Source organism: Schistocerca serialis, chromosome 5 (assembly GCF_023864345.2).
Source record: "Schistocerca serialis cubense isolate TAMUIC-IGC-003099 chromosome 5, iqSchSeri2.2, whole genome shotgun sequence".
NCBI classification, from domain to species: domain Eukaryota; kingdom Metazoa; phylum Arthropoda; class Insecta; order Orthoptera; family Acrididae; genus Schistocerca; species Schistocerca serialis.
Window position 1 is genome coordinate 755,927,405 of NC_064642.1, and position 21,770 is coordinate 755,949,174.

General features: G+C 40.7%; 1 protein-coding gene across 1 annotated transcript in view; it reads right to left on the reverse strand.

Annotated features, from left to right (window-relative positions):
* Positions 1 to 21,770, reverse strand: part of LOC126480801 (transmembrane protein 208) — a 56,133-nt gene that overhangs the window by 14,216 nt on the left and 20,147 nt on the right. The window contains exon 4 of the mRNA XM_050104120.1: positions 6,954 to 7,038. Within this exon, the coding sequence (XP_049960077.1) occupies positions 6,954 to 7,038 (85 nt within the window). The remainder of the gene's footprint in view (positions 1 to 6,953; positions 7,039 to 21,770) is intronic.

Here is a 21,770-nt window from a genome sequence, read left to right on the forward strand (position 1 = left end):
CATTGACTTTGGCAAACAATAGCCAAATGAGTGGATGTTCACCAGAGAGCCTCTCCTTGTTAGTCACATATTTGCTTTGCAGTCCAGTCTATCAAAGCTGGTGATGAACAGTATACAACCCTTAAAACATAGAGGTGTTTTTTAACTGCACTCTGCGGATAACTAAATTTTGCCAAAATGCGTTCACCACTTCAGTACAACGGACTAGTGTTGAAATGTCCTAAGCCTGGTTTCGACATGTCTATATGATTCTCTAGATCAGTGTCATTGTTGCCATTGCTACCCCCAGTGCACAACAACCCGGTACCATGACCTGGGCTCAACTGCCAATAAATCTTCTGTCACAGCAATAGCTATGAAGAAGTCATGAATAGCTATTAAGGATAAGAAACGACTGACGAATAAAGTGACTGGACTCAAAGCAAAGCAGTTCATGTATCTGTCTGTCAGTACTCTACTGTCATTGGCTGGCACATAATGAATGATACACTTGCAGACAAATGGAACTATGTTATAGTGACATATCATAAAAGTAAAATGAGTGAAAAAATGAGTTACAAAAGAAAAATATATAATACTTGTTATGCACACACATCATGATTCAACAGCTCAGAACTATAAAGTCAGTAAAAATTTTGTGGTGGCAAGCTAAAGATGAGCTCCTCCTGAAGCTGAAATGGGGATTCTGATTGTAGATTTTCTATTAATCATCCTATACTGTGTTTGGAGAGTTTATCTGAATATGAAGAGACAGAGTCACAATATCAAATTAGGAAGAAAAAAAGGTGTTTATGTGGTACTGTCAAAAGTCAACTTGGAGGAAACATTGATTATCCTAAATACAAGCCGAAGAGTATTTTCATTTTATTGGATATACGCCAGTCAGAAATTATTTCTTAGTTTGGATACAAAAATGCATTTTATTCTAGACTCTTATTTGTTTTCTGTATTGGTAAATAATTCTATGAAAAGGATAATTGCTACTCACCACATAGCAGTCACAGACAGGCACAACAACAGCTTTTGGCCAAACAGGGCTTCATCGGAATTTGTCAACATACACACACACACACACTCATGCATATACAACTCTCGCAAACATGACCACAGTCTCCGGCTACCGAGGCCAGACTGCGAGTAAACCACGACTGGCTCATGCTATGCGCTGGATTAAACCTTAGTTGCGATTCTGTGTTTACTCTCCCGCGGTTATCGCGATTATGCTGTTATCCTCTCCTTCTGTGGGTGGCAGCAGCAGTGTGTATTGATATAAGCACCTTGGACTATCTTTGACCTGGCGCTTATAGTTTCTGGCTGGGCATTGTGTGACCAGTCGGTCAGTTGGCATGGAGCAGTGAGGAATTCTCCATGGGACGTAGTTTGGCCGGGGCCACTGGTGGTCTTTACGCGGTGTCTGAGAGTGTGGGGCTGTTCCCATTGCTACGAGGTCCATGGCTCACCAAACCTGGACACAAAAATTGAGTTTTGATGTAACATACCAGTAAGTCAACACTGTTCACACTGTGTCGTTTGGAATTTGTTGTCGGCTGTTGGGATGTTCCCGCGAGCAACAATGTGGTTTTCAAGTTGGAAAATTCTAGCCACCCTCTGGTGGAGTTTCACTGTATTCGGTTATTTGAATTGAAGTGCACCAGCAGAATCTTCTGCCTTGTGGCCATTAATGTTCCGGTTACCTGCCCTGGCCAATTTCAGGCAGTGTAGTTTCCTCCTCATGTTGTTGCTGTCCAGCACGGTGTGTACTTTGACAGCTCCATGTATGATTGGTTGTGGGCGCCAACATCTTCTATGTTGTTCCATTGAACTCCTTGTTGTGCCCTGGTCAGGTGAAGTGGAAGTTATCTTATCGGTGGGTCCGTTGACTGTCGGTCAGTAGCGTTGTCGTCGGATTGTGAATGGTTGGCCCAACTGCCTGTCTCACCGAAGTTAGCGATAGTGTTTGAATTCCATGCCAACCCTCGAACATCTGAGCGCCCTTGGGTATACTGCCTTTTTTTAAAAAAAATTGTTCTTGTTATTTGTACTTGTATGGCTTCTAGCCTTCTTTTTCTTTCTTAAATTAAGGTTGTTTTGCCCTTAAGGCGTAAGATTCTTTAGACCTTCAGCCTAATTTAAAGAACTGTTTCACATAAGATCTTTGTCATTTTAAAGGTTTTAATGTTGTTGAATTTTAAGTGTTGGGCCTTCAGCCGATTTTGAGTTTCAGTCGTTTTGCTCTTAAGGCCTTCAGCCTAGTTCAAAGAACTTTTTCAAGCAAGGCCTTTGGCATTTTAAAAATTTTAATGTTGTTGAATTTTATGTGTTGGGCCTTCAGCTGATTTTGAGGTGGAGTTTTTTTGCTCTTAAGGTCTTCATCCTGAATTAAAGAACTTTTTCACGTAAGGCCTTTAGTATTAAAAAAAAAATTAATGTTATGCAGTTTTAAGTGTTAGGCCTTCAGCCAATTTGAATTTAACTTGTTTGCTCTTGAAATGTCTGATTCTTTGGGCCTTCAGCCTACGTAAAGAACTGTTTTAAGATGAGGGTTTGCCTTTTAAATTTCTGTTTTGGTTGAGTTTTGCCTAATTAATAACTGATTTATGTGAGGATTTTTTTTTTATTTTTTTTTTTTTATTTAATGTTGTTTAGCCTTAAGTGTTGGGCTTTCAGCTGATTTTGAATTCAGATTGTTTGCTCTGAAAATCTCAGATGCTTTGGGCCTTCAGCCTAAATAAAGAACTGTTGTAGGATAAGGCTTGCCTTTTAAATTTCTGATTATGCTTGTGTTTTAAGTTATTGGCCTTCAGCAGTTTTAAATTAAAGTGGCTTTCAGCCGGTAATTAAGTCGCAAAGATTAAAGCTGTGTGTTTAAAAAAAAAATTTTTTCGGCTCTTGTAATGTTTGATCAAATAATAAGCTGTATGTTCACTTGTAACTGACAGCCCCTTATTTTGGCCCCTTTCCACAATTTAAACTACATGTCCTGCGGGTTAAGCTGGGCATTTCAGCGAGCAGCAGTGCGTGATGGGAGAAGCAAACTGGGTGGTGGGAGTAAGGAGGAGGCTGGGTGAGGAAGGGGAGGGATAGCAGCAGTCGGGAGGTTAGACGGATGGTGGAAAGGGCGGGGGGGGGGGGGGGGGGGGGGAGTGTGCTTTGGAGGCAGGTTAGCAGAAAAGGAGAGAAGTAAAAAGACTGTGTGTGCATTGTTGGAATAGAGGGCTGTGTAGTGCTGGAATGGGAACAGGGAAGGGGCTATACGGGTAAGGACTATGACTAACAAATGTTGAGGCACGGAGGGTTACAGGAATGTGGGATGTATTGCAGGGAGAATTCCCACCTGTGAATTTCAGAAAAGCTGTTGTTGGTGGCAAGAACCCAGTTTAAAGCCCTTTGTGGTTACACCTGAAATATCTTTACGAAATAATAAACCAATTACAGTGACTTGTCTGTACTTTGAAAAGTAATCAATCAATGACATTTTATGTATGAACTTAATATTTTTAATACACATTTGTAAACTGGACAAGCAGGTTGTCATCTGGTGTGTGGGCATTTTATAAAGGATTTCCATAACTTGTACTTTTATGATTATTTGTAATGTACACAGATAATTTTACTATGTAGTTCCTTGCAAAAGTTGCCAATAATCTATACTGTGGACCGTTGTGTAATTTCTGATTTTTCACACATATATATGTTTACTTGACCAGTAGCTTCCACATAAGCCATGCAAAGTTGTGGCACTTGGCACGTATATCTGTGCTCCAGTAACCCCAGCAGGTGCAATGTTGTCTTCTGCAGTACAGACATTTCACCTTGATGCTACAGTTCTAACTGTCTGAAAGAACAGATACCACTGGTGATCTTGCAGGTCTCGAGGAATTAAATTACAATTAAATCCAGACCATTAGCTGTTTACAGGTGTCAATAAATATCAATGGGGACAGTTGAAAATGTGTGCCCCAACCGGGACTCGAATTCGGGATGTCCTGCTTACATGGCAGACGCTCTATCCGACTGAGCCATCAAGTACACAGAGGGTAGTGCGACTGCAGGGGCTTACCAGCCAATGATCTTCTTCAGTACGGATGCACTCACATTGCTCAAACTGTTATGGGAATCGGTAGATTGATTGACTGCTGTGAGTAATGAGTATAGTGGGCAGGGGCACTACAAATGTACTGTGTGAACAGTAAGTTGGAAATATGGGTCTCCCGGGGAGCGTGCCACAGACAAGTCCCTGCAGTCACACTATCCTGTGTGTCCTCAATGGCTCAGTCAGACAGAGCATCTGCCGTGTAAGCAGGAGATCCCGGGTTCGAGTCCCGGTCGAGGCACACATTTCCAACTGTCCCCGTTGATATTTATCAATGCCTGTAAGTCGCTAATGGTCTGGATTTCATTGTAATTTCATGGTATATTGAAGTCGTGGTGTACATACATACTCTACATTATGTATTGGAGGTTCACATTTTATTATTCTTGACTGTTATTTTATTGTAATGACCATTATAAGACTCTTGTAACATGTACAATACGTAAAACGAAATTTTTTTTATTTATCAGGTCATTATATGACAGGATAATCCCGAAACATGTCATGAAAAAAAAAAAAAAAAAAAAAAAAAAATTCACAAAAAAAACAGTGAATAGTTTTGAGCAACCATACACTATTTTTAAGTCTACTTCATAATTACTGCCACAATGGTTGCATTCCTCTTTAAGGATTTTCAATCCAATTTAGATTAAACAATAAGTAAGTTTTTGTAATACACTTCTTATACTTTACATAAATACATGCTCATGTTCTGCTGACTTATAATATCCCAAATTTTGAATGCTTCTGAAGCTCATAGACCAATCTGTCGAAAGCGGTAAAGCAAAACAAAAACAACTGTGTCACTAATGACTGAATTTTATTATGAAACATTTACTATACTACATTAGTGTATGTTTGTCTCTGCAAAGGAAATGGTTATCTATGAAAATTAAGTTGGATTGTACTCTAGAACCTATTATGTTAAGGGGGTTGTTACATTAAAAACTTCATATTCTCCTATGATTGAATGGAAAACATCATTATGTCACTGACTATACAAATCACCTGTTCTGTCTCACAACTTACCACAAAAGTGCATGACAGGCATTACCAATACGTAGTATGAGGTGGGGGTTTTGTGTGTGTGTGTGTGTGTGTGTGTGTGTGTGTGTGTGTGTGTGTGTGAGAGAGAGAGAGAGAGAGAGAGAGAGAGAGAGAGAGAGAGAGATCTTGTCTTTTTATGCAGACATATTTTCAATAATTTTGCATGTTTCACTGTTGGCATCAACTCAACAATGTCCTATTTATAATTTTTAAAATTGATTTATCTTTATTCAGCCAAGCATCATCTGATAATGATATAGGATTTTTCGATGTAATACAATGTAAATCAATAGGTAAAATATACGACACATAGCATATGTACCATGGCTTATGAGGATAGGACAGGCAGTCTATGATGATAGGATAGTTGGTCAGCCAGAGCGAATGCATGAAATGGTGTTTTATACTACTATTGGTAGTGTCCCATGAATTTACTCATTCTAGTTGTGTTTCCGTTTCATAGGTAAGAGCTTAAAAAGTTTTGTTTACACATTCTGCCAGCTTTGTGGTGGTCAGTCCTACACAGAAGGCAGTGCAGCGGACACAAGTCAGTTCGTATAAAACATGAATAGTGTTCAGATGTGGATCTGTTTTTAATACTATGGGTGCTGTATCAACAGATATAAACAAATCATCTACCACGAAATTAACCAGTATCCAGTTCCTGTACATGAACTACAACTTGATTAATGAAATATAAGTATTTGTTAAAACATATGAGCCATCTGAATTCTCTCACCCAATATTATTTTTCTCTCAACTTCACAGATGGGCAATTGTAGTGAAAACATCAGTTGCTGTGTGTCTTGAGTAACCTCACATAATTATGTTTCATGCTTTAATATTGTATGTGCTGTTGGCACAATGTGTGAAAAGCAACAGAAGAAATGTCCTTGCAGAGATATGCAGTTGCTGTGCATGGCAACACTGTTACTCTCAAGACCTGAGTGTTGTTTAACTACATGGAGAAATCTGGATGCTCTCACCCAACACAATTTTCCCTGAACCTAGCAGACATTTTTAAGAACAGAATGGCATTTCTTTTTATATTACGTGTATCATCTACATGGCTAATTAAATTTGAATGTTCAGGTTTTTTGAAAAATGAACCACATTACTCTCGGTATACTTTCTGATGCCATATAAATATTTCTGATTAATTCCATATGGTTGGCAAAAGTTTGTACTACTTCTGTTATCATATACTTTTTTTCACTAACAAGTGTGAAATTTTGTTGTTTTTGTCCTATGGTATCTACAACATTTTTTTGTCATTTCTCACATTTATGTCTATGGCATCTTGACTGAAGAGAATAAAAAAAAGCCCTACAAATTTGCATCATGTTTCTTGGGCAGACTTCATTTTATTCCCAGCATTAAGAAGAATGGGCATCCCAACATGTATGTGATTATTAAAGATGGAACACTCACTTAAGTTGCAAAACAATGGGAATTGCTGTGACCTATTCAATGGAACCAAGATTTGGGGAAATTACAGAAAATATTAATATGGTTGGCTGGGCAGGGATTTGAAGCCAACTACTGAATACAAATCACATGTCTTAAGCTTGTGACACATCACTCAGTCACTGCAAAAGAAATGTTAGGTCTAGACAAATCTTTCCTGGATTCTTATCTTTTGCCACTCACCATTCCTAAATTAACTTCTTGCCATTAGTTAATTGCAGGAAAAGCTGTTCTCTAATGTGACAGCCATCATTTTAAAAACAATAGAAATAGTTACGGGTTTTACAGAGCAAAAAAGAAAGCATAAGTTTCAGATTATTGTTATAAAATTTTTGCAAAAACTCACCAGCAGCCACAGCAGCCAAAAGTAATTTGAAAAGATAGACAGCATCTGGCATGCAGATGTTAGAATTAAGAGATCCTTCACATGCCTGTAAAAGAAAATTATTATATGCACATTCAGTCATATAATACACTAATGTAGGGTCAGCAACACATAAGTGGAAACTTTCTGGATTATATATGTGCTCTCAGTGATGAGATCTCACAAACATACTCCCAAAAAATTTAAATGTAGTCTGCTTCAAACATGTAGCTGTTAAAACTGTGCTGATTATTTTTGTCAACAGACATCTGGAATGAGTGTAACAAGAAGTGCAAAATTGGTAACATAAAACACGATTATGGTTTGCTTTATATGATTAGATAATTATGAGAGAAATCCTTTACGTAATAAATACAAGTACATAATAATGGCTGTTATTTTATTCCAAAGATGAAGCCGACCCTTTCCAATCTGTACACATAGAAAGTTATCCAATGAAAGCACAAGAAAACCATGATGTCAGCACCTATGAATTCCACAAGTAAAAGTGTAGCATTTAAGGTAAAAATACGAGGACTTCCGAAAAGATAACAAATTTTTCTGCAGAAAATCTAGCAAGAATTTTCACCACTTTAAAAGATTACAGGTCCAAACTTATAAAAAGCTGAATGATACATATCCTAAATTTATAAAATTGTAACCAAACAACTTTGAAAAGGTGCCTCATAATGCAAAGTTAAATAAAATTTTATACAGGCAACCCCTCGTGAGGTCTGACAATTCCTATTTCACATCCTATTCAAACACTAAATCTGCAGGGACTCATTATTGATGAACAAATAAAAGTTTAAAACCCATTTGTATGTACAGAATTGCCAAGCAAGGCAGTTAGTGTCATGGTTGGAGGGTGGTTTAAGGTGAATATGAATGCATAGTTAGCTCAAAGATTCTATACTGTTATGGGGATACAAGGACCCAGTATAGGAGGAGGCACCATAAATGAAGTTCAGTCTCTCCAAGGTCAAAGATGTCATGATTTACGATAATTGTGATCAAAGACATGGCAGGTGGAGAATGACTGTCACGGATCAACGATCAACGCCAGCAACAGGCAGGCAGAGAGAGAGAGAGAGAGAGAGAGAGAGAGCAGTCTTCCAGGGATGCTTAGAGCAGAAGATTTATATTTTCATGAAAAATAACATGATAAAAAGTGAACAACAGACAAGACACTACCAAAATTTTTAATTAAACCTATACATTGTACACTTTCTGAACACTTGTATAATACAGTAGTAGATAAGCAAAATCTGAATCTTTTTTATTAGAAAATAGCAACCCCTTCTTTATTTTTAACAGCAACTATGAGTTGCTATCCAAAATTTTCGGAACTGGTGCTGCCATCTGTTGTAAACCTTACCTTTGGACTAATGGCCACCATCACCCTCGAAGTAGTTCCCGTTGCACGTACACACCAGTCCCAGTGCTTATCAAGTGATGCTTCTTGAATCCTCTCTAGAGTGTCGAACCGATGGCCTTTCAACTTGAGTTTCAGTTTTGGGAATAGCGCAAAGTCACAAGGTGCCAAATCTGGCGAGTACGGTGGGTGGGATACAACCTCCATGTTGTTTTTTGCCAAAAAGGTCCTCCTGGTGAGCAAGGACTTGTGACAGGGCGCGTTGTCGTGGTGCAGCAGCCAGTTCCCTTGATGCCAAAATTCGGGCTGTCGTCGCCGCACATTTTCATGGAGCCACCACGAAACGTCACAGTAGTACACGGAATTCACTGTTTGGTTGGGTGGGCTGAATTCTTTGTGCACAATTCCTTTGGTATCAAAGAAAGTGATGATCACGCTCTTCACTTTGCTCTTCCCCCGTCTCGCTTTTTGGGTCTTGGAGAGCCACTCAAACACATGTGTACAGCTCAGGCTCTGTCCCCCAAACACTTACTGAATCATTGCAGGGGTCTCTGTAGCAATTGTCCTGAGAACGGCACAGAATTTGATACACATGCGCTGTTCCGTTTGCAGATCCATCATAAAATCATCACACACCAAACACAGAGTATTACGGAAATCACTGTGGACACACAACACATCCTCCCAGCTGAATGCCACTCCGCACACTGACTCATCAGATATGCAGATCTCGCCACCCCCAGTCTAGTGCAAAGATCTACTAGTGGTGCAAAGATCTACTAACCCTACTTTCCAGATGGCAGCACCAGTCCCGAAAATTTTGGATTCCACCTCGTATTCTGTTAACTAACCAAGTTATCTTAAAAATATTTAAGTTTAGAGTATAAATTAAACTGATTCCTGACAATCTGTTCGGTTGTAGACTTATCTACAAACATTAAAAAATTTTAAGTTTAACATCCCTGAAGATCAACTCATTGTTGGCAAGCATTATGCCAGGAACTGTAGCTCAGTTGGAAATGTTGAATAGGAATGGACACTGTCCAGAAGCTTACTAAAGCTCTCATTCTTCTTCATGTCTGCAGCAACCTGCTGTGTTCTCATCAATGGAGGCAACTGGAGCTGACACTCAGACACTTTCCAACTGGTGCCAGGGGTGGCACTTTGAAGTTCACAGCCAACCACAAGTGCAACCCAATCAGCAACCTCTGTGTCATTGCAAATGAGATGGACTTCTACACTGTGATATGTGGTGGTCACAGGCAGCAATCGTTCATGTTCGGCATTGACATTAGAAAGTTCTAGGACAGAGCTTTATGGTTGCAGTTCGTAGCTACCGTTCGTAGTGGAGATCAGCCTGTGATACTTAGTCTACAAGTGGAGTTGTCTATAGCCTTCACATAGTGAAAGATGTTTACTACAGCAATTGACAGTGTGGTACCCAGGACGGCATAGACTTGTGGACACTGTATTCAGTAATGTACAAGTAGACAGGCCACTGCTTGGTCGTATTTGTCCACAAGCACATCCAACAAGTTGCTGAACAACTTTAGTTCAGTATCACAGAACAATAAAGTGTATGTGTGCGTGTCACTAATTTGTCTGCACTGTCAGTTCCTCTGTCCACCTTGGAACACTTAAGCCTAATATGACGTGAACAAGCCATTCTAACCAGATGACCCGTACACATCATCTGGCAACAAGAATTCCGAACTCAATGCACATCATCATTTACTGCATCCCTTGGATATTCCTTGCTTACTTGTTTGTTAACTTTTTGTGCTTGTGGAAATTTCTGTTACAGATTGGTTTTTTGTTCTTTAATTGCTGTGCTGCCATAGTTCATAAGTTAGCTATAGAATTTCTTGTGTGTTTGTTTTAGTATTTGTTTACCACATGAGACCTACCATTCCAAACCCCTCATTTGCCTGCCCCACAATCAGCAGTGCCATAAACGCAAACACATGCAGTACTATGGCTCGATTTAAATCAGTTTCTTCAGTTACAGGTGCAGTCAATGAACCAGTTTATGGTACTGATGAAGAGGTTCATCCAAACACAGATGGCAGCAAATGAGATACAGACTCTGACTCCGTCACCCACTGCACTGCCACAAGCAGCACAGCCTTCGCTGCTGCCTCCATTTTGACAATTTGAAGAAGAAAAGGAAGACCAGTTGGAATATTTGCCACAATTTGAAGCACAGCTGGCCGCTCAGCAAATTCAAAATACTGTCAAGCAGTCTTTTAACACATTTGTGCGAAGTTATTCCCTACTACAAGCTCAGAACTAGTTAGCTATGATTAGCTTATTCAAGCATTGAACAAATATTATGGCAATAAGATCAATGTGGTGGCTGCCAGATTTAAATTCTTTAGGTTCAAGAAATAATCAGGTCAGACATACACGCAATTGGTGACAGATTTGCAGGGGCTCACAAGACAGTACAAATTTAATTGTGAATGTGGAAAATACTATAGAGACTTGTTGATTCATGATGCTATTACCCAAAATGTGGCAGATAGTTGAATCCATGAACAAATCTTAAAATACCCTGATCTCATGTTGCAACAGGTTTTGCAGATTATTGACTTTCATGCGGGGGATGTTTGTGCCATAGCCTCAAAAGATAACATTTCGAGGCAGCATAAGCAACTCACTTTGAAGGCAAACACACAGCAGCCATGTCAGGTACACCACAGCTCGCCATATAACACCATGACCAGAAATCTATCAGCATGAAGTCTTGCCTGTACTGTTCCAAATCTCAGAAATACGACTGGTGCATTTTGTGTTATGTAATTTGTTTTGCATGTGGTAAGAACGTGCACATTCTGCAAGTGACAAAGACTTCCACTGAGAACAAACACCCACGTAACTCGAACTTTCACATGCATATTGTTCAGTCTGAGCCAAGCTGTGATGCTAGTGTAGCACATAGCAGTGAAACTGTGCAGTACAAAGAATCAGTAGGTTCTTCAGTGCAATGCCACTCGAACAAAATTTTGTGGACCATGTTATTGCTCGCCAAAGTATTCAGTTTCAGTTACACATGGGTGCTTCAGTCTCATTGCTAAATCAAAATATGAAACTTCCTGGCAGATTGATCTCTAAATCAAAATACTTATGATCTGCTTGGCAAACTGAAGTTAAAGAAGCCAACAACTACTCTGACAATGTATAATGGAGAGGATATCCCAGTATTAGGATCTTGTAGCCTTCCTGGCATCTATCAAAATCTGCAAAAGACTGTCATTCTAGGTTTTGGCCTTGATTTGTTTGACTTGTTTGGATGGCATATTGTATACATTGCGCTATAAGTTACTTCATTTGGCTCTAGAGACAGAGTTGCTCAGTTGTGTGACAAATTTAAAGATTGTTAGCTGTAAAGCTACCAATTTTGTTACTCGTGTGGCAATGAAAGACAATGCACACCCCTGCTTTTCGAGAGTTTGTGTAGTACTATATGTGCTCCATGGAATTGTCGCAAAGGAACTTATGCAGTAATAGGAAAAAGGCATCACTTCACCCATCGCAGCCAGTCTGGACATCCCCATTAGTTTTTGTGAAGAAGCCTTCAGGGAGTGAGAATCTGCACAGACTTTAAGGTGACAGTGAATCCTCAGACAGTAAATGATATGTTCCCACTGGCACAACCTGATGAACTTATGGACCACTTAGGATCATGTCGCTACTTCTGCAAGATTGATCTGTACAATGCACCTACAGAGTCCATTAGATGAAAAGTCACAGGCAATGTTTGTGATTAATACACATATGGAACTCTACAAGTTTCTTTGCTTGTTTTTTGGTGGCACATCTCTACCAGTGATCTTTAAATGCTATCTGGAACAATTAACTGCATCTGCGCCTTCATGTACAAATTACTTGGATAACATTGTGGAATCAGGCTGTGTGGCAAAAAGAGCACCTCAGTAATTTTCATTGCCCATTCAAAGTGCTGTCAGAGGCAGGCCTCATAAGTAGCAAAGGCAAGTGTATGTACTTTCAGACTGAAATTGAATAGTTAGATCATGTGACCACTTCCCAAAGTGCTCATCTGACACAGTCACACTTGTGGGCTATTTGTGACCTCAAACATCCAAGAAATCTCTCTGAATTGCAATCAGTACTAGGGAGCTGACCTACTATATCCGCTCAGTTCCTCAAGCAGCTCTAATTGCAGTGCACTTACATCGTCTTCGATGCAAGAATGTATTTTTCGTGTGATCCCACGAATGTGACATCGCATTTCAGAAACTGAAAGACGCTTGTGCTCAACAATCATTGTCTGGTTCATTTTAATCCTGGAAAATTGTCCGTTTCAATCCTGGCAAACTAGTTCCCTTGGCTATGGCCACACCCTCTTACGGCACTGGCACAGTTCTTTGCACAGAATTGGTTCTGCAGACAGACCATTAACTTTCACCTCCAAACTTCTCAACAAGGCTCAGACCAATTATTCACAGATAGAGAAAGAGGCTCTTGCAATCATTTATGAAGGACTAAATTCCACCAATAATTGTATAGAAGAAAATTCTGCTTAGTCACTGACCAAAAACAATTGCATTCACTTTTAAACCTGACCAACCCTATTCCAAACCGCACTACAAAAAAATTGCAATGATGGGTTCTCATTCTCTCACATTATTAGTACAAGATAATTTACAGGTCCACAGCCAAGCATGCCAAAGCAGACACACTCTCGTGCCTTCCAGTGGGACTGGATGAGGACTTTGACACTCCAGAAGCATCATGCTGTCACCCAATACAGAGGACTTTGCTTCAGCTGCCGCATGTTCTGGACCAATTCCCCTTAGATCACCGGAAGGTCGTCCATGCTACAGCAGTGGACCTGGACTTGCAGATTTTGTTGCACTACATCTGCATGAGTCGGCCTCGCTCAGTGAAACAAATCATTAGTCTGGTGATCCACAGATACTTTGCATGTCGGCATGACTTATCAGTGCTTCACAGTGTTATTTTGCTAGGCACTGAATCAGAACAATTGCATATGGACATCCAAAACACACTAGAGAGAAACGTAGTCAGCTTGCTCCACCAGAGTCACTGGGGCATGTCTGCACGAAACAATACGCTCACAGACACTGCACTTGGTTCGGCATGAATGCTCAAATAGATCAGATGATGGTACAGTGTCATGCTTGTGTGGAACACCAGGCAGCCCCTCCTCAACATTTCTTTGATTGGCCAAAACCAGAAGCGCCTTGACAGCACATTCATCTGGACTTTGCTGGACCCTACTGGAACATTCGTTGCCTGATTCTCAGCGACGCATATAGCAAGTTCCCTTTTGTGATGCCAATGAACTCAATATCTACACATTGCTTGCTCTAGTCTTTGCAGTCCATATTTTGCATTGCAGGTCTTCCAGTGTTGCTACTGACTGACAATGGACCTCAATTTGTGTTGGTAGAATTTGAGAATTTTCGTGCCACCAATGGCATTCATCACATCACCAGCAAACATTTTCACCCTCAGTCAAAGGGAGAAGTGGAGCGCTTCGTGCACACTTTCAAACAGCAGATGGCTAAGCTATGCGGGAACTTTTTGCTGCTCTTCCTCTTCTTGCCTTACTACTCCCAGCCCTGCAACAGCCCTCTACCAGTGGAGTTGCTCCGTGTACTGCACCACCACACACTGCTTCAGCTGCCGCATCCACCCCTCCCCCCCCCTCCCGTGGTAGCCAGCATCTACAATGCCCAATACAGGAAATGTATAAACTTAATCAACAAATTTTTTTCAGACTGTACGGCAGACAAAAGACCTGAGAGCGTGGCAGTATTGTAAAATCATCAGGTAGATCCATGTTTCTTGTACAGGGTCTAACAGGTTTGCAGCAGCGACACTGGAACAAACTTTGCCCTCATAATTTGCATGACGCTGGCATTGTGTCTTTGTTTACAACATCTCCCCCCCCCCTCCCCTCCCCCTGTCATAACAGCAATCGACACTACATGATGATGGTGAGGAGGTTCAAGGTGGGAGATGCAGTAAGGGGAGCTGTGTTGTGTTCTTGCCAATAGATGCTGCTACCTCTGGATCACGGGGTCCCGGGTTTGTTTCCTGGCTGGGGACTGGGTGTTTGTGTTGTCCTCGTCACCTCAGCATCGTTTGGGAATTGGCAAGATTGGAACTGGACTGATTGGGAACTTGTACAGGCACTGATGAGCTCAATGTTGAGCACCCCACAAACCATCATCATCATCATCATCATCATCATCATCGTGGCCAATAGATGCAACTAGAGCTCGCACTCTGAGACAGTTTCGGAAGTTTGCCACCACCTACACGTGTGGCCCAATCAGCAATATCCACGCCACCAATGAGATGGACTTCCGCATTGTGGTAAGCAGTGGCCACAGGCAGCAATGATTCACATTCGGCGTTGGCGTATGACAGTTGCATTCAACTTTTCTGGAAAACTTTTTAGGAAAGGTACTTTCAAATATTGTCACAAATCCAATTTGGAATAAACTGAATCTGACATTAGCATCTCTTTTTATACAGGGTGATTCAGGAGGAAAGTCACATAGTTTTTGAGGTGATTCTACATGTGAAAATAAACTGAAAAAGTCCTATGAACATGTTTCCAATTTTCCGTTGTTACAGAACTGGAACAGGTTGAAGACTATACATATCCACGAATTGATACAAAGATGATTGTGAATATTACCTACCACATTGCTGTGTAGGTGCTATGGTGGACAGAATAATGGTGAGAAAGATGACTGATTGAGGTGTGTGGGTTCTCCAACAGATGGCAGCACTTTGACGTTGCACCAAGACAACAGCTGCAAGCATACCCAGTGTGCAATTGAGGGTTGGATCAGTGAGCATTTGTGAGCCCGTGTGTGTGTCATTCTTGAGTGTTGTTTAACTGAGCATGTCCATTGTGTCCGTGAATACCAACATGCCGCATATGTTCATCTATGAGAATACGCAAACATGTTGTTTGTGTATGGGTACCATAATGACAGTGCCCGTGCAGCTGTCACAGAATACCAGAGATGTTTCCCTGATTGACGAATCCTCTGTGACAGTGTATGTCCTAGAGTTTTTCAAACATTATGTGAATCTGTAACACTACCCAGTGTGCCACAGAAGGTGAGGTCACCCAGTCAGTTGGGGAAAGGAAAGACATTATCGCAATGGTACAAAAGAGTTCCACCACCAGTACATGGCACATCCGCTTCCAGGTGACTTAGTAAGCAGACAACAATTTTGTGAGAAATTGACTGTACACAGAGATGTCATGCAATACACTTTACTTACATATGAGGCTACAATTACATTCAATGCTATCATGGACACCCACAATTCTCTTACATGGGTGATGAGACTAGGGAAACAAGATTCCAAGTCAGGTTCTCGGCAAATATGTGGTGTGGTATTATTGAATACATGGTGATAGGGCCTGCGTTCCTGCCAGATTGCATGATAGTCACAGCATATGCACATTTCCTGATAGAAGACCTACCCGCACTTTTGAAAGATGTGACATTAGAGCAATGAAGGCAAATGTACCTGCAACATGATGGATCACCAATTCACAGTACCAGACAAGTATCCCATATATGATGTGGGTAAGGAGTCATTCCAATCCCGGGAGCGGAAAGAGTTACCTTCTGCTTGTGTCTGTGTATGTGCGGATGGATATGTGTGTGTGTGTGTGTGTGTGTGTGTGTGTGTGTGTGTGTGTGTGTGTGCGCGCGCGCGCGCGCGAGAGAGAGAGTGTATACCTGTCCTTTTTTCCCCCTAAGGTAAGTCTTTCCGCTCCCGGGATTGGAATGACTCCTTACCCTCTCCCTTAAAAAACCCACATCCTTTCGTCTTTCCCTCTCCTTCCCTCTTTCCTGATGAAGCAACCGTTGCAAAAGCTTGAATTTCGTGTGTCTATCAACCTGCCAGCACTTTCATTTGGTAAGTCACATCATCTTTGTTTTTAGATATATTTTTCCCACATGTAATATTATATATATATATATATATATATATATATATGTCTGCTTGTGTCTGTGTATGTGTGGATGGATATGTGTGTGTGTGCGAGTGTATACCTGTCCTTTTTTCCCCCTAAGGTAAGTCTTTCCGCTCCCGGGATTGGAATGACTCCTTACCCTCTCCCTTAAAACCCATATCCTTTTGTCTTTCCTTCTCCTTCCCTCTTTCCTGACGAGGCAACCATTGGTTGCGAAAGCTAGAATTTTGTGTGTATGTTTGTGTTTGTTTGTGTGTCTATCGACCTGCCAGCGCTTTTGTTTGGTAAGTTTCATCATCTTTCTTTTTAGATATATTTTTCCCACGTGGAATGTTTCCCTCTATTATATATATATATATATATATATATATATATATATATATATATATATATATATATCCCATACAAAAGCGCTGGCAGGTCGATAGAAACACAAACAGACACATACATACACACAAAATTCAAGCTTTCGCAACAAACTGTTGCCTCATCAGGAAAGAGGGAAGGAGAGGGAAAGACAAAAGGAAGTGGGTTTTAAGGGAGAGGGTAAGGAGTCATTCCAATCCCAGGAGCGGAAAGACTTACCTTAGGGGAAAAAAGGACGGGTATACACTCACACTCACACACACACACACACACACACACACACACACACACACACACATATCCATCCACACATATACAGACACAAGCACACATATCTTCCCGCGTGGAATGTGTCCCTCTATATTCATAAGTCTCACTGCTTTCTATGAACCTGCCTCAGGGCTTTAAGTTGCAATATTGTTTATTTTTTTCAGCCTGAGCGCTGTCCATAAATATTTTATCTATTAGGGTCCTGCTATCCTGCTGCACATGAGTTGGAAAATTAAGTACTGAAATTAGACTGAAACACCCAGATAACAATTCCAATTCATTTTTCCTGTGTGTATCTGTTAAGAAATCTGCAGTGAAATCTCCCCAACCTGCTAACCATTTCTTCTTGTCTGACAGGTAGCTCACTAATGCAGCTAAATTTCTCATAAATAGCTGAAAGTTTCCTAGAGGAGAACTGTAAACTGTTACAATTACCTGAGAAGCAGTCTGCAGTAACATCTCACAAGCACATGCTTCTAAGTTCTGATCTAAGAGGCCTGTTCAAATAATTCCAGAGCTTTGTCTACAAAATTTTTCTATGCTTATCTTTTACTTATTGTGCATGATCTCCTTCGAAATACTCTCCTCCACAACCGATACACTGCTCCCAATGTCATTTTTGCGAATTTTCTTTTATCTCATCTAGCATTGCAAATCTTCATTCTTTCAATGAGGTTTTCAAGTTTGGAAATAAAAAAAAGCCTGCAGCGAGCAGATCTGGAGAGTACAAAGGATGAGGCAGCAAACTGATTTCATTTTTTGTCGATAGACAAGCACGAACAGGGTTGAATGTGCGGATGCTTTATCATGATGCAAGAGTCATGAATTGTTTCATCACATTTCACACCATTTCCTTCTCACATTTTATCGCAGGCATCGCAACACGTCCTGATAGTATCCCCATGGTAAGTTCCTATGAGACCAAACTGCTGAGATCATCGGTCTATAGTAACATTGATCAACAGTTTGTCTCTCTGGGATGAATTCAGGATCAACTAATCCTTCAAAGTTAAAGAAAACTATCATAATGGCTTTTACATGTTGCCTGACCTGTCAAGTTTCTTTGGTTTCGGAGAACCTTTCCCAACCCATTGTGAAGTTTGAACCTTGGTCTCAACATCATAACCATAGTGCGATGTCTCATCACCAGTCATGATTCTCTTAAGGAACATATGGTTCTCATTTGTATGATCCAAAAGCTCTTCACAGACTGCAACGCAAAGGTCTTTCTGGTCTTGACTCATGAGCCGTGGGACAAACTTTGCGGCAACACAATGCATTCTAAGATGTTGTGTCAGGATTTCATGACAAGATCCAACTAAAATGTTACATTGTTCTGCAATCTATCAGATAGTCAGTTTTTGATTGGGATGTACAATTTCCAATACTATAGAGAAAGAGGAGTTGTGGGCTAAGTTTAAAAGTGATTGTAGATCATGTTCTGGAGAAATCTGTGCCAAGTAAGTAGATAAAGCATGGAATAGGTCAACTTTGGTTTGGTAAAATAAGTCAAAAATGCTGAGAAAACAGAGACTGCTGCACTGTCAGTTCAAAAAAGAATGCAGAAATCGTGACAGGCAAAAGTTAATAGATATTCATTTGAATATTCAGTTCATTCTGCATTCTTTTTTGAACTGACAGTGCAGCAATCTCTGTTTTCTCAGCATTTTTGTAGTGTGGAAGCACCCTTAACATTCAAGATTCGTTGGAAGGAATTTTAACATCTGCATATTTTGGAATAATCAAGGTTTGTATAAACAGTATCAGTCACCATCCAAAAGTTCAGTTCAGTTCTGTTCTGGCTGTACATTGACGACCCTGCTTTCGGATTGGTAATTGACTGTGGTTTTCAAAACATTTACATCACTATAGCTCCAATTAGGCAAAGTTAAAGCCATTGCCTACACAGACAGGAACCTGTACACAAACAGTACATCGTTCCCAAGGTCCATATAGTCAGGAGACCAGTGGATTTAAAAACAGCAGTACGTCACCAGGCATCCATCAGCATTTTCTGGAGATGCTGGTCAAGACCCAATAAAATGGCTGTAAGGATTCAACTGATTCACCAAACACGTGTACATTTACTTGGATGGCACAACCAAGCAGTGGGTCTAGAACAATGAAGGGAACCTTGACAGCTAGGAAAAATTCCAAACCGATCTGAAGAAAACATTTGATGACAATCAGCAACAAGTCTGCTTAATGAAAGAACAACTGAATAACAGGGTTCAATTTCATGAGGAAAGGCACAGTCTTGCACAGAGAATGTTTTGCCCCTATGCCACATTGCAAATTCTGTAATGGTGCAAATGCGTATGGTGGTCAGTGGCAGTTGGTTGTACACACCCTTACTGTTGAATTGAGACTGCAGGATACACAATTTGTAATTGGGATAACAAATCCTGTTTGTGAACCTACCAGTACCTGTTACTACATAACAGAAGGAATTTCACAAAAAAAAAGGTCTGGTGAAGGCAGGGTACCTCTGAAATGAGCAAGAAGATGACTTCAAGAAGAAAGAACACTCTCAGTCCAAGTATCACAAAAGCCAACGAAATATCACACTTGATGAAAGGAGTCATAATGACATGCTACCAAGATCTTCTGATAAAGCATGTCACGATGACAGAAGAATTCATCAAGTGGCGACAGTGCGTAGAGGAAATGCAACAGAAGAAAGTGAGATGAAACAGGTACGACTGACTCCCAAGACATAATAGAGAACACTGAACAACTGGTGTATCCATCTCTAATACCAACCTCAGCCTCCAGTCAAATGCACTATGCAGCTTGGACATGCCACAACCATCAGACAACAAGCTAGCACCTGACCAAAGCAGGTACAACCAACTTCTTCGTTAAGCTTAACAACCTACAGAAAAACATAAATTTGGAGGATGAAGGCTACCACACTGGTATGTTTCCGTTGTGGATTCCTGGGACATGCTGTTTGCTACTGCAGGGACAGACAATGAATGTTGGACAACTATTGAGCTGCAAGACGTTAACTATCACAATTGTGTTATCCAGCCAGTCATCTGCCGAAATTATAGTTAATCCCATCATCATAGCCTGTACGAGGTCCCTTTCCATCACACTGTGGCCATTCTGTCACTGTACAGAGGTACCAGCTGCTCACTAAGATGTTGAATTCAGGAAAACTAGGTGAGCCTACAGTCTATGGAGGTGAGGCTGCCACAGATGAAAATCAACCTTGGACAACAGTTATCTTGGTGTCAGGTAATCTCACTGATACCATCTTTGATGGCAAACCTGCCTGGGCATTAGTCGATTCGGGGGCTTCTTTATCTGTCGTATTTAATGCTTATCCATTGCAAAATATAGAAGACTATGTCTCATGATACAAAAGTGATTGTGCTAAAGGTCACACATGGGAAATACCTCATTTGAAAGAAACATAAGCTGCAAGAATAACTATCAATGACAGAACACAGGTCTTCGAATTTTGTCATTCTCAGACGGGAATTCTTGCACTCACCACAAGCAGTCATAGACTGTGGAAGAAACAAGGTTGCAGAATGATGAAGCTATTCCAACAAAGAGACACATCAAAGATTTCTCTGAATGGTGGGTTGCTTTTGAAAACATTGTTATCCCATCATCATCATCAAGACGAGTTCCCGTCATAATCTAGATCTTCAGTTAAGCTGTGAAGCTTTTGTCAACTGCAAGAAGCTACTGAGGCTCACAAAAGAAATCTACACAAGCTATGATCACAAGCACCGTAGATGGTCGTGGTGTTTTTGTACGCTAGCTGTCACGAGCAGCCATAATTCATTGATAAAGTTATGTTCATATGAACAGCCGGATGAATCCAAGATTGTGAAGAATTGTTCGGCTACCACTACAGACAAACCAATGGAGGAAGCTACTATGGAACTGCCAACAAAATGGCATGATTGAGCAACAATGTCAGTGAGTATTAGTCACTCTAGGCCTATTTTTGGATGTTTTCAAATCTGGTGTGGAGAGGAGATAGGCTGAGCAGCCCATAGTAAAACAATGTATTAACACTAGTGATCATCCAGCAACAATCACTCAGTGCACTGACAGAATGGCACATAATTCAGGAGGCAGTGCAAAAGATGCTGCAAGATGATATTGAATCTTCAGAGAGACCTTGGTCCTATCCTGCGAGAACGGCATATTGTTTTCTGTGTCTACTAGTGACAACTGAAAATAATCATGAGGAAAGATGAGTACCCAATGCCGTGCAATGATGACAACCTAGCCTGCTTGAAAGGAGCAAAGTATTTCTCAACTAAGAACACGCCGTGGACTTCGAGGCCACTGTTGCCAAATTAAGGTTGATGAGGATGGCAGGGAAACTGTTATCTTCATAACTCCTGGTGGCCTCTATGAGTTCAAATTATGCTGTTTGGAATGTGTAAAGCTTCAGCCACCTTTGAACATATGATGGAGAACCTGCTTTGACATATTAAATGGGTGCCATGCCTTTGCTATCTGAATGATACTGTCATTTTTTCTAAGCTGCCAGACAACAGTATTGAAGTGTGTTAAGGTCTCAGGTCTGTGCATGAATCCTAAAAAAGGTACCTCTTCATCACCCAAGAAACAAAAATCTTAGGTCACCTAGTTAATGGCAATGGAGTCTGTCCTGAACCATAGAAAATAACAGCAATCACAGATTTTTCAACTCCTGGGCACATATCATGATTTGAGAAGTTTTCTTGGAATGTGCTTGTACTTCTCGTGATTCACATAGGACTTCTGCAGCAAGGCATAACCATTACAAGAACTG